The following is a 14,571-nucleotide window of genomic DNA, read 5'->3' on the forward strand; positions in this document are numbered from 1 at the left end:
TCCTTGAGATGGTGATGAGCTGGGTGGAAAGACCGCGTGGCCTTCAATGCATCTTTGTTAGTAGACCAAGTCTGGCCCAGAAGCGTGAGCTCCCGTGAAGAAGCAGGCACGTGGTAGGAGAACCGGAGAGGTGGGGGGTGAAATAGGGCTTCGCAGCAAAAACTGAGCTGGGCTCGAAACGTTGGGGCAGAACAACAACTCCGTTCTCCGCAATTCAAGAAGAAACTTGAATTGACGGGAACAACGATTAATCAGTGGAATTTCTTGCCTCCAGAAATTGTGAAGGCTCCAACCCTGGAGAGTTTTTAAGAAGAGACCAGGCAGCCATTTGTCTGGAATGGTTTAAGATCTCCTGCTTGAGCAGGGGGTTGGACTAAATGACCTCCAAGGCCCCTTCCAACTTTTGTTGTAGGAGACAGTCATGAGCCATGGTGGTGCAGTGGTCAGAGTGCAGTACTTCAGGCTAATTCTGCTGACTGCTGGCTGCCTGCGATTTGGCAGTTTGAATCCCACCAGGCTCCAGGTTGGCTCAGCCTTCCCTCCTTCTGAGGTGGGTAAAAGGACGACCCAGATTGTTGGGGGCAAGAGGCTGATTCTGTAAACTGCTTAGAGAGGGCTGTAAAAGCACTATAAAGTGATATATAAGTCTATGTATTATTGCTATTTTTTTCCTTCCTTCCTTCCTTCCTTCCTTCCTTCCTTCCTTCCTTCCTTCCTTCCTTCCTTCCTTCCTTCCTTCCTTCCTTCCTATCCATCCCAGCTCAAGGTTGACTCAGCCTTCCCTCCTTCCGAGGTGGGTAAAAGGAGGACCCAGATTGTTGGGGGCAAGAGGCTGACTTTGTAAACCGCTTAGAGAGGGCTGGAAAGCACTTATGAAGTGGTATATGAGTCTGAGTGCTATTGCTATTCATAGTGCTTGTGGTAATAGCAATAACAGAGTGAAATCCTATTCCATTTCAGACAAATGGCTATTGAATTTCTTCCTAACAGCCTCTAGTGATAGAGCGCCCACAACTCCTGCAGGCAAGTCGTTCCACCAATTAATTGTTCTCACTGTAAGAAAACTTCTCCTTAATCCTGAATTGCTTGATTAATTTCCACCCATTGCTTCTTGTCCTGCCCTCAGGTGCTTTGGAGAACAGCTTGACTGCCTCTTCTTTGGGGCAGCCCCTGAGATATCAGAACACTGCTATCATGTCTCCCTTAGTCCTTCTTTTAATTAAACCAGACATACCCAGGTCCTGCAACCGTTCTTTATAGGTTTTAGCCTCCAGTCCCCTAATTATTATTTTGTTCCTCTTCTCTGCACTCTTTTCAGAGTCTCAACATCTTCTTCGTATCATGGTGACCCAAACTGGATGCTGTATTCCAAGGATGGTCTTAGCAAGGACTTATAAAGAGGTAGTAACACTTCACGTGATCTCTAGAATATCTCTTGTCTTTGTGTTGTCAGGTCTAGAGAAACTGTATAATCTAACAGACTGTTCCTCTACTTAATCAATAGCTTGCAATTTTCATGATGGATCACCCTTAAATATCCTATCGTTGATCAACTTTCTACCTACAACAGGAATCTTCCCTTGTAACAAAAGTTCTTTTTCTTCAATTGCTTGGAATAATGAATCTCAACCTTGGCAGATGGATGGACTTCAATTCCCAGAATGCTGCCTTCTGGCTGGGGAATTCTGGGAGTTGAAGTCCACCCAAGTTGAGAACCATTGTTTTAGAAGCTGAGCATACTCCCTGCCCCCTTTTCTGGGCAAAATTTCCTTAAGTTGTAAAATGGTCCCACCTCAGCCGCACAGAACACAAACTCACAAATGTATAATTTAAAATACATTTATTGTCTCCTTTGTTCTCCATTGTTATACCAAGTTGTTAAATAACTTAAATACATTCTCCACAGTCACTCAAGAATCCGATTCATACCTACAAGCTGTACATATGAGGTAGAGAGAAAATAATTTAGGCTACCTTACAAAGCATTAAACACCCCAAAATTCACGGACAATAAAATACTACAAATCCTTCACATGTTGATTCCTCGGAAGGAATCCCATTCACGAGTGTGTGCAACCTATCTTCAAGTCCATATTCATGGCCTTTTGACAAGACTTGGGGGTAAAGGAGTGATAAAAGTCAGTGAGCCCCCAATACAATTTTGGAAAGAAAAAGAAAAAGAAGAGTAAGAATCAATGCATACCAAAAACAGAAAATGAAGTATCTTTACTCAGAATTTACAGAATCCTACAAGCTGATCTAGAAAACTTGCAGGCCCCAAGTTGGAGAAATTACTGAAATAAGCATTAAATAAGATAGCGTGACAATGACGTTCCAGTGAGAATTGTTAGAAGAACATCTCCAACCAACATCTATGGAGATTCTCCATCATCCAGGCCACGGTTGTCCCAAAAATGTTTTTTTTTTCAAAAGGCAACTGGACTATGTTTTTCCTAGAAGACATTTCACTTCTCATCCCAAGAAAGCTTCTTCAGTTCTGAGGAACTGAAGAAGTTTCTTAGATGAGAAGTGAAACGTCTTCACAGAAAATCAAAAAGGAAGTCCACTTTGGGAAAAAAGCCTCCAACCAACCTGAATCTATCTTCTGGGTCTAGAAATTTCAACTGTCCGCTGGTCTAGAACTGGGATTATTAAAATAGCTGAGGGATCCAGGTTGGGAAAAGTAGGACGTTCTCTGCATTTACATAGATGGTAGAGTAGGTTTTGGGATCGGGCAGAATTCATCCCGTTCTGGAGTAATCTGGCCTGTATATGGGGTGTCTTGGAGTTTCAATGCTCTAGGCCAGGGGTCTCCAACCTTGTCACCTTTAAGACTGGAGGACTTCAACTCCCAGAATCCTCCAGCCAGCAAAGGATTCTGAGAGTTGAAGGTAGCCAAGGCTGAAAGTGGCCAAGGTTGGAGACCCCTGCTCTTGGCAAGATAGGTTGCTTACCAAAAGAAACGGGTCCTAGTCTTGTGAGACCTACATCTGTGCGGTGTAGTGGTTAAAGGCACTGCTCTAGAAGCCAAGAGACCCTAAGGACTAGAAGACCTCCAAGGTTCCTTCCAAAACACTATCATTCTATGTTCTGTTTTCTGAGTTCTAGTCCTGATGTAGGCATGAAACTATCAAGGTGACTTAAGGCCAATCCTTCTTAAGGTAGGTGCTGTGGAGTCACAATAGGCTTACCTAGGAGACAGATGGACCATGGTGGACAAATGAACCATGATGGACAGATGGGACCATAAATATATTTTATATATATATATATATCAGCTTGCCTCCTAAATGTGTCAGGTTTTCCATCACTGGAGGTTTTCAAAAACAGACTGGACAACAATTTGACCAAGATGGTAAATGGGCTACTGCCTTGAGCAGAGCTTTGGACCAGAAGAGTTCTAAGATTTAGGATTCTATGTTCTATATCTGACCAGTAGAGATTTAGGATTTATTGCACACATTAGATGCCACATTCACACTAGCTCACACTTTTGAATTTCTCGTTCGCTATTTCAGGAGTAGATGAGGACAATTCTGTGTGTTCTTCTCATCCAACCTTTGCAAAGCGACCACAAAGTTAGATCATTTACAAAAATACACACACACACACACACACACACACACGATCTAGATATAACTACACAGCTACACACACACAAATATATATATAAGTGTGCGTGTGTGTGTTTTCTTAGGTTTTTAAGCCGAATACCGTACACACACACATATACATATGCATATACATATACATATATATATATATATGAATAACACACACACACACACATATATATATATATTGGCTGTTCTCCCCTTAAGGGATGAATCGGTGGGACAGTTTGAACTGGACAACAATGTGATGAGACTGAGGGAAAAGCCAAAAATATCTGATCGAAGTCTACACTCTGGAGACAATTTTTGGATGGTTTATGGATCTAAGGCAAGGGTCTTCAAACTTGGCAAGTTTAAGACTTGTGGACTTCAACTCCCAGAATTCCTCCTCCTCCAGTCATGTTAGCTCAGGAATTCTGGGAGTTGAAGTCCACAAGTCTTAAAGCTGTCAAGCCTGAAGACCCCCGATCTAAGGCACACATTTAAGTGAGAGCTACCACCATAAACGAAAACCTTGACTTGGAGGATCAGTGGAGCCATGAAAAGCTGGATTGAATCATGTATGGTGGTAGACGTTTAAGAGATGGTTAGAACTTGAAGGCAACGTGGTTTCTGGAGGGTCACCAACCTAGAAACGAATAACCCAAGTGGGTTATTCTCAGTAAAGTCTCCACTTTAAATGAGGGTAGAAGTTCTGGTGCTCCTCACAGAGACGCAGCTCTCGTCATGGACCATGTTAGATGATGGTTTTGGAGGTGGAACTTCAGAAGGGTCTCAGAAGCACCACCTTCATTAATAGCACGCAGATTATACATGTGGTCTTTGATTTATAACCACAATCGAGCCCAAAATTTCTGTTGCTAAACAAGACGTTTGTTCAATGAGTTTTGTCCCTTTTTTTTCAACCTTCCCTGCTACTGTCGCTAACTAAATCACTGCGACTGTTAAGTTAGAAACATGGCCGTTAAGTGAATCTGGCTTCCCCATTGACTTGGCTTATTAGAAGGTCGCAAAGGGGATCACACGATCTCCAGACACTGTGACCGTCATAAAAGTGAGCCAACTGCTAAGCATCTGAATTTTGATCAGATGACCACGGGGAGGCTACAACGGTTGTAAGTGTGAAAAATTGTCACAAGTCGCTTTTTTCAGTGCCGTTGTAACTTTGAATTGTCACTAAGTGAATTTTTGTATGTTGAGAACTACTTGCCTTTTTACTCTGTATGCATGTGCCTCAATACTATTCATATATAGATATAGCTATAGATATATATTTCACAAAAACCACAGGAGGAAAAAAGAAACCCTTATTATTTACAACATAGGACAGGAAAGCAATAGTATCTCCATTAAAATTCACATAAATACTTTAAAACAAAAAAATACTTACAGAAACACTCTGGCTTCAGTGCGTGCATAACTATACAAAACCCCAACCTGCCCTGTCAGTAGTTCGTTCACACCTCCACCTCTCTCCTTTCACAAGTGTGTGCAGTACAATCTGTGAGAATTGCCGATCTCTAGCACTATCACACTCGTCGCGCAACTAAAACCAAGCACATCCCATAATTGCACGGGTTTTGCATCAGAAATATGTCTCTGTAACCCCCAAATTTTTTTTTTAATAAAAAGAACAGTATTTTACAATTACCCCATAGCTCAGCATCACAGCCAGCAATCTTCCAGTACAGGTAGTCCTCAAATTATGATCATAACTACAACCACAAATATTTGTGGCTAAGGGAGAAAGTTCTTAAGTGAGTTTTACGACCTGTCTTGCCACCGTTGTTAAGTGAATCACTGCAGTGGTGAAGTTAGTCCCACGGTTGTTAAGGGAATCTGGCTTTCCTACGGATTTTCCCACGACCCCCAGGGTCACAGCAACCATCATAAATACGAGTCAGTTGTCAAGCGTCTGAATTTCAATCACCGTAGGGATGCTGCAACGGTCATAAGTGTGAAAAACGGTCACTTTTTTCACTTTGAATGGTCACTAAACAAATTGTTGTAAGTCGAGGGCCATCTGTAATGCAATAGTCTCCTTTTTACATATATAAAAAAGATTCAAATCTATCGCCTTCAATTTTGGGACATATTCCTTGGGCAAGCAAGCAAATTAGCAAATAATCAAAACTGACAATATTTTGATGCTGATACACAAAAGCCCCTGAATGCTACGGCCTGACTGGAAATATACATATAGTTTATAGGGTAGTCCCTGACTTAGAAGTAAAATTGAGCCCCAAATCACATGACCCTGGATCACTGTGACCATCACAAATATGAGTCTGAATCTTGATCTCATTGATCATAGAGATGCTACAATGATGCTTTTTTCAGTGCCATGATAACTTTGGACAGTCACTAAATGAACCATTGTAAGTTGAGAACTACCTGTAATCTTATGCATACTGGTTAGAATAAGCATCATTCTTGCAATCCACAGTTGCATTTTTTTTAAAAAAAACATGATACCTTGGTTCACGCAACATGTTCAACTGGATTGGTTAAAGATCCGGCACCTGAACATATTTACATTAATTTCATGCTGGCTTAGCTTTTGGTGCAAACTCAGCCTGTCTGGTCAATTTAGTTATGGTTCACAACAGAAATAGCTATGTTCCGTGATCTAGGTTTAGCAAGTTGTATGAATTTCACCAGTTCGTTGTTTCCCTCCCAAGGAGAGATTTGTGCCAAGCCTGGACAAGTAAAAATCTATTTAAAAATGAACTGTTTGACCCATTTGTTTTGGGGTACAATTGCTCCAGGATTGCAAGCTTATATGACATTTCTTAAACAGGGTTTGTCAACTTTCGCTATTTTAAAGTGTGTGGACTTCCACTCCCAGAATTCCCTAGCCAGCATTTTGGCTGAGGAATTCTGGGAGTTGAAGTCCAGCCATCTTGAAAGTTGCCAAGACTCCTTTAGAGAAAGAAAGTTAACAGAGAAAGCCATCATCTCCCTGGTTCAACTTCCTGTAACCCAATTCCCTGAACTCTGATAATGTCTGAGATGAGATGGTGGCCTGTTTGCCTTTTAAACACGTTCACAAGGGGTTCCTAATCTACGATTGTGCTAGAAGGAGAAACTTAAATGCAAGGTTAAGCTCGTAATCTTGGCATCTGCAGAACACTGAAACAGATTAAACCAGGATCCTAACTGGGTAGGATGTGAGCATTCTCCAGTGAACCTTGGTCGATACAAGTTATCTTCAACTTACGACCACAACTGAGCCCAACATTTCTGTCGATAAGTGAAACATTTGTTAGTTTTGCCCCATTTCTTGCCACTGTTGTTAAGTAAATCCCTGCAGTTGATAAGTTAGTAATCTGGCTGTTAAGTGAATCAATGGCTTCCCCATTGACTTCGCTTATGAGAAATTCACAAAAGGTGATCACGTGACCTCAGGACGCAGCAGCGGTCGTAAGTATGAGTCAGTTGCCAAAGCTTCTGAATTTTGATCATGCAATCATAGGGATGCTGCAAAAGTCGTAACTGTGAACAAATGGTCATGTCAGATATTTCAGTGCTGTCATAACTTTGAACGGTCCCTAAACAGACATAAGCCGAGGACTACCTGTAATTTCAGGCACAGCTTTCAAAAATCAAGCAAGGCCATCTCCAAAACTGAGATGAGATTTCTACAATCCCAAGAGCATTCAAAATCCTGCAAGATCTTCTATAAGCCATCTTTAGACCAGGTATCTGAGATAGTGGCCCAGAGGAAAAATTATTCTCTTTACCTCATCAAGCAGAAAAATTGTATCAAGATTTCCCAATGTTGAGAAGCAGCCATGGGCAAGTGACTTTTGAAGTCACCACCGCTCCATAAATTTAAATAATTTTAAATAACTTGACAGAAGGGTCTGGATGTATGGAAGGATCTTCCCATTTCTGGATATCTCTGGTTGGCCAAGCGCCCAAGAATATTCCCACTAACGGGAAAGGGGAATTTGGGACTTCTCCTCCACGCTTCTTCTCCAAAAATGAAGGCTATAGCCCAAAACGAGGTGTGTCTAACAAAAGGAAAGAATATTTGTTGCTCGGGATTGAACCGAGAGGTCCTGGCTGCTGTCTAAGCTTGATGCATTTTTTTGGAAGATCTTTCATGACCCAACTAGGGAACGTCATTCATGCTAGAAAGGAGAGGTGCTTGTGGGAGGAGAAGAGGAGGAGGAGGAGGAGGAAGAGGAAGAGGAGGAGGACGACGACTGTGGAGTCTTTAAGTACTCCCTGAGCTTGGTGGATTTCTTGCAGATGTTTCATGACCCAACTAGGGGCTGTCATCAGTGCTAGAAGGAAGTGGTGTTTGGGAAGAGGAGGAGGAAGAAGATTAGGATGGGAAGGGGAAGGAGGAAGAAGCTTGGTGGGTTTTTTTGCAGACGTCTCATGGCCCAACTAAGGAACATCATCAGTGTTAAAGGGAGAAGTGTTTGGGGGGGAGGAGGAGGAGGAGGACTATGGGATTCTTGGTGTCTGAGCTTGGCGGTTTTCTTGCAAACATTTCATGAACATCACCGGCTAGGCAACGAAACGTCTGCGAGAAAACCACCAAGTTCAGTGAACACCAAGGACTTCACAAGTCCCATTTCTCCAGTTTTCCCCTTCCCCATTTCTCCCCCAAATCCTCCCCCCAAAACCCTCGAGGGGAGCTGTTCCAATGTCAAGGAGGAATGTCAAAAACAGGACCCACCGCTGGGCTTAGAGCTAAATGAAAACCAGACTTCCAGACAGTCTTCCAAGTCGCTCCGAAACCCTCTCTTTCCAAATAACATTGATCAAAAAGAAAAAAAAGAAAAGGAAGAAAAATGAGGCTGCAGCTTGCTCAAAGGTCAGGCCTTACAGTGTTGGAAAAAAATAAAAAATTAAAAGAGTCCCTTCGGGAATCCGGGTTCAAAATACCAGCGTGCAAAAAAAAAAAACTCCCCAAAATAAAAACCCGGAGTACTCACATGTTCATACGAGAGGCCCCGTTTCATAATACCACATGGAAACCATACAAACTTCTGCAAAGCTTAATAAATAAACGTTCAATATTTTAGACCTGGGCACCGGAACGTATCTAGATAGACTCCTATTCCACCCTTGAAATAATAAAGAGTCTTTTTCAGTCTTCGTTTGGTTCTCAATCCGTTGCACGGAGCTAGAGGGGGTCCTTTGGGCGAAGAGATTCCTGGGCAAACAGCTTCAGGAATGGTCTACATCAGGCCACGATCAGACCTGAGACCAGTTCATGGATGTATTTCATACCTGTTACAAGCAATGTCCCAAAGCTAGGAGCTATCGGTCACTCCTCTAATCCATCTTGGGCCCATCCCACCAATGTTGGAACCAAGCCACTCTCTCGTTCTTCATTCTCCCCAGGTCATCACCTCCTCCAAATTCATCCATTCCCAAGAAGGACAGCTTTGATAGAAGCTGCTACTGTTTATTATTATTATTATTATTTTGTTCAAAACACCCCTAAAATTGGGCCTGAGAGCAGGGATGATTTCCCAGACGAGAATGTGCAAGAAACGTTGGAGGGAATTGGAGTAGAATAGATGACCTCCAAGGGTCCCTTCCAACTATGTTATTCTAAGATTTCTGCTCTGCTCCTCCGACGGGTCAAATTGCAATTCCCCAGGACAAAAAATAAAATAAAATGCAACACTTGCACCGGTTTTAAAATCAACTGCCCATCACGCGTGGACGATTCACCCAGGAATTTATCAGCTGTTCATCCAAGTCCCATCTTGAAGCAAAAATAAAAAGTTGAATATTTGTAATATTCCCCAGTTCACATGACAGAAGAATGCTCTGTTGACCATCACACCTGTACAGATAGTCCTCAAGTTATGACTTCAACCGAGCCCAAAATTCATGTGGTTAAGGGAGTTTTGCCCCGTTTTAAGAACCTTTCTTGTGACCGCTGTTAAGTGAACCACTGCAGTTATTAAAGTTGATAACATGGTCATTAAGTGAATCTCATTAACTTTGCTTGTTAAAGGTCGTAAAAGAGGATCACATGATCCCAGGACATTGCAACTGTCATAAATACGAGTCAGTTGCCAAGCATCTTAATTTTGATTACGTGACCATGGGGGATACTGCAACGGTCGTAAGTGTGAAAAATGGTCGTAGGTCACTTTTTTCAGTGCCTTTTTTGTTAACTTGGGCACTAAACAGTTGTAAGTCGAGAACTACCTGTACAAGTGATCCAGCCTGCCATTTTGATATTTCTCCATATATATATTATTATTTTCCCTTCTGACCTACAGGAACAAGAATTGGCTGCTGGCTGCTTTACATCTAACACGTGCAGCTTTCTAGTGGTTTAAGTCATTTTGGGGCTTTTCTAAAAAAAAAAGAAAAAAAGAAACAGGCTTTTAATCAGCCCCAGAGAATATCATCAGCTACGGAGGAAGGCGGGTGAAATGTGACCCTCGAGAGACACGCATTCTTGGACTGATCCGGACGTGTGAAAAACAAAAAACGAAGCCTCATCCGTCGTCTCGAAGGCGATGTGTTTTCTCCGTTTTCCGAAGGCCGAGCGCCAAATGGCATTCCCAGCCAGGACGTCACGCTGGTTTTGAAGCAGCCCCGGGTGCCAACTGAAGTCATAAGAAGAGAGAAATTGGGGCAAAAAGAAGAAGAAGTCCTAATTAAATCACCGAAGGAATCAAAACACCAGTTGAGAAGATCTCAGGCTCTTTTTGTCGCTAGTGGTTTCCCAAATTCACCAAGTGGATTGCAACGGAGAGCAAAGAAAGAGAAGCCGAGGGCACATAAGAATAAAATTTTAAAACAAAAACCCACATCTTCACCATCTGCTACAACAAGCTGTTAGGAGGAACGTTTGAGGAACCGTCCTTATGCAAGTGACCTCTGCGACTGACTAATGGGACGTAGGCTTCTGAATTGGGCCTTCTGGAGGCCGGAAGCTCCATAAATTACTTTCTTTCTTTTTTTAAAAGAAAAATTCCTTCTAAGGCCCTCTTCCCCTAGAACATCTTCCGCCGTTGAAGGCCTTCAGGAAATGGGGGTTCTCCCAAAACGAAGTGGAACCATCCAGGTCCAAGAGAATTCTCGGGAGGGCGACACGGAAGGTGGACAATTCAGCCTCCGCGTCGTCGTCAAGAAGAGAAAAAAAAATTCCTTCCCGGTCTCCAAGCCGCCATCTTGGACATCGCAAGGGGTCTTCCATTGGTGCTGCCGTCCGAAATCTCTTTGCTGAGGGAGAGACTGGGTCAGCAAGGCACGGGACCCCTTCAAAGTGCTTCCATCACGTCGGGTAGTGCTCGGCCATCGCGCCGGGCGTCCCCGTTGTTTTTTGTTTTGTCTCGAGGAAAGGGGCCAGGAGGATCCGTCCCCGAAGTTGGGGCTCGTCGGACACAACTCCTTCAGTCCTTGCATGTGTAAACCTCCTCTCTCTGCGTACACTGCTTGCACTCCACGTAACAGCACCAGCGGACCTGACACTGGCACGGACGAGTGACCACGCGGCTTTGGATGTTGTGTCCCCGACCACAGCAGATGCTGTCACAGTTCTTGTCTTTGTAACATTTCCGGCCGGACGTCCCGGAGGAGAATCGGCTAGACAAGCAAAAGCTCGGAGAATCGTCGAGATAAACCAGATCTGTAGTCCTGGGGATCTGGTCACCGTGGCCCAGGATGGACTTCTTGGCTGGGGAGATGTCCCCTTCCCCCGTGGCCTCGTTGGTCGTGCTGACCACTTTGAGGGCCATCTCGTATTTCTGCTTGAGCTGCTTGCCGATCTCGTGGAAGGGAGAGAGCTGGCGCCAACATGTCCGGACAGTGCAGGAGCCGGACACTCCGTGGCATTTACAAGTGGTCTCCACTCCAGCTTTGATGACCTGCGGAGGGAGGAAAAACAAAACAAACGAAAGAATTTCTGAAACAAGAAAAAATGTTACGGCATCAAATGTTCATGACTGCAGATACTCCCAGCCCTGTGGCTGTAAGAGGGCCCCAAAATTACAGTCCTAAGTCCTGCCTCTCGTTAAGCAGGCCAACCTGATTTTATGAAACTTTTTTTTGCAGTGGTCATAAAGCGAATCGATAGGGTTGTTAAGCAAATCCATGGTCGTTAAGCGGACCCAGTGGCCTCTCCAATTCTTGTGGTTAAATGCCAGCAAAAAACGCATTGTAAATCCGGGTCACGTGATGGCTGAAGGATGCCGCAAACAGTTGTAAAGCCACTCAGAATTGTTTTGTTTCAAGATGGATAGCAAGAGAAAGAAAGTGAGAGAGAGAGAGAGAGAGAGAGAGAAGGAGACAGAAAGGAAGAGAGACAGAAAGTGGAAGAGAAAGAACAAGATGGAGAGAATGAGGGAGAGAGGGAGAGAAAGAGAAAAAGGGAGAGAGAGTTTGAGAGAGAGGGGAAAAGAAAGAAAGAGAGAGACAAGACAGAAAGGGAGACAGAAAGAAAGAGACAAAAAGAGGGAGAGGAAGAAGAAAATGGAGAGAATGAGGGAGGGAGAGAGAGAAGGAGAAAGAGAGAGAGAAAGGAAGGAAGGAAGGAAGGAAGGAAGGAAGGAAGGAAGGAAGAAAGAAAGAAAGAAAGAAAGAAAGAAAGAAAGAAAGAAAGAAAGAAAGAAAGAAAATGTGTAATAAGCAACCATTTTTAATAACCAAAAAGGAAGGAAGGAAGGAAGGAAGGAAGGAAGGAAGGAAGAAAGAAAGAAAGAAAGAAAGAAAGAAAGAAAGAAAGAAAGAAAGAAAGAAAGAAAGAAAGAAAGAAAAAAAATCTGTAATAAGCAACCATTTTTAATAACCAAAAAGGAAGGAAGGAAGGAAGGAAGGAGTGTGGGAGGGAGGGAAAGAAGGAAGGAAGGAAAGAAGACTGGTTGCCAATCTCTCCCAAATGCGATCATGTAACCGGGAAGGGCCCACAGCATCACTTCAAATCTGGGTGTCTTTTGGTGGGGAAGGGCGATGTCTATTATATCTTTGAAAAAATCACTAGCAAAAGTCCAGTCATAACTTGAGGACTACCTGCTGTGATCCAGGTTATCAGCCAACCAATCCCTGGAGAACCGGTAGCGGAAATTTTGAGTAGTTTGGAGAACTGGCAAATCCTGCCTCTGATTGGAGATTTTACAGTATCCTTCCCCTGCCACGCCCACCAAGCCACGCCCACAGAACCGGCAGTAAAAAAAATTGAATCCCACCACTGCTTCTGTTGGTAATTTCTATTCTCTACTCTCTCCAAAAATTGGAAGTCCATGCTCAATTCCCTGGCTTTCCTTTTCCAAAACTTCCTTTTAATTCATTTATTAAACACTTGTATATCGCTACCCCATTTACACATTGGTGACTCCGGGAGGCTTAGATGCGTGTGTGGATTTTGACCCTGAGTTGGCATTGGACTAGATCGGGGTGAGCAAATTTGGCACTTTTATCAATTGAGGTGCCCCAAATTCCTTTGGCTAAGAGTGACGGTTGTTAAGTGAACTTTCCCCCCTGTTTTATGACCTTTCTTGCCACGGTTACTAAGTGAATCATTGCAGTTGTTAATTTACTCACATGGTCGTTAAGCGAATCTGGGCTCCCCATTGACTTTGCTTGGTTGCAAAAGGGGATCGTGTGAAACCACACACACCCCGGACACCGTGACTGTCGTAAATACGAGTCAGTTGTCCCAAACGTCCAAATTTTGATCACGTGACCACGGGGATGGCTGCAACGGTCATAAGTGTGAAACGCTGTCCATGAGTCCCTTTTTTTTTTTCAAAACCGTTGTAACTTTGGACAAATAATGAGTAATGAGGTTTGCTTCTGAATTTCTGCGGTGTAAAAACCCCCTTTGGATAATACAACTTCCCTGAAGGCCAACGTTTCGCCAAATGCTGCAAGAAACGTCTGGACAGATCCTTCCTGCCTTCTCCATTTTTATTTTTATTTTATTTTTTGCAACATTCTTGGTCTCGGATGGCAAGCTGGCAGTGAGCAGATTAAAATCCCCTCACCCCACCCCACATCTCTTTACAGTATGGATTTCAATTCCCGGTGCCAAGACCAGTTTATCTGGCATGCAACGCGAGGTAATTAGTTAGCAGGACTTCTGCAAAACTTTTTGCTTGCTTTAAGGGATTTCGCAGTGGGGAAGAAGGGGCTGGCTTTGTTATAAGGATCGGATTTTTAAAAAGCAATTTTGCCTCTACATAGGAGCCATTCAGGGCAGGAGAAGAAGGGATTAAAGAGCAGGAAGAATGAGACACGAGTGATATAAAACCCAGTGGTTGTTTTCTATTTTATTCAGAATAATAGAATAACAGCGTTGGAAGGGACCTTCAAGGTTTTCTAGTCCAGTGCCCTGTCAAGCAGGAAACCCCATAATATTTCAAACAAATGATTGTTTGATCTTGTTCTTGAAAATCTTCAGTGTTGGAGCTTCCACAACTTCTGGAGGCAGGTTGTTCCACTGGTTAATTGTTCACATTTAGGAAGCTTCTCCTTAGTTCTAGCTTGCTTCTCTCCTTGGTTAGTTGCCATCCGTTGCTTCTTGTTCTCCTTCAGATACTTTGGAAAATAAGTTGACCCCTTTCTTCTTTGGGGCAGCCTCTCAGATATTGGAAGACTGCCATCATGCCACCCCCCCTAGTTTTTCTTTTCATTAAACTAGACATTAAATTAGAATTCCTGCCACTGTTCTTGGTTTTTTAGCCTCCTTTGTTGCTCTTGTCTGATTGCTTTTAGAAGCCCCTAGAGATTCTCAGGTTATGGTAGCCCCAAAAGTGCCTTTTTCAAGGGGCAACTAGAGTTTCTGGTTTTTCTTTGAAGACATTTCACCTCTCGCCCAAGGAGCTTCTTCAGCTCTGACTGGACGGCGGGGAATGGAAGGATTTACACTCCTTGCAGACAAAGCTGGTCATTTGCATCCTTTTAAAGAGTCCTTGAGGCCACCTGGAGGTTTCCTGTGTCCTCAGGATCGCCCGAGTAGTGCAAAGGAGTG

The 14,571-nt window shown here is 43.4% G+C and overlaps 1 protein-coding gene across 1 annotated transcript in view; it reads right to left on the reverse strand.

The window, feature by feature from the left end:
- Positions 1-1,825: 1,825 nt before the first annotated feature.
- Positions 1,826-14,571, reverse strand: part of WNT9A (Wnt family member 9A) — a 39,172-nt gene continuing 26,426 nt past the window's right edge. The window contains exon 4 of the mRNA XM_026720299.2: positions 1,826-11,470. Coding sequence (XP_026576084.2) covers positions 10,997-11,470 — 474 coding nt within the window. The 3' untranslated portion in view covers positions 1,826-10,996. The remainder of the gene's footprint in view (positions 11,471-14,571) is intronic.

Source organism: Pseudonaja textilis, chromosome Z (assembly GCF_049901715.1).
Source record: "Pseudonaja textilis isolate UNSWEBS1 chromosome Z, rPseTex1.2, whole genome shotgun sequence".
Taxonomy (NCBI): Eukaryota; Metazoa; Chordata; class Lepidosauria; order Squamata; family Elapidae; genus Pseudonaja; species Pseudonaja textilis.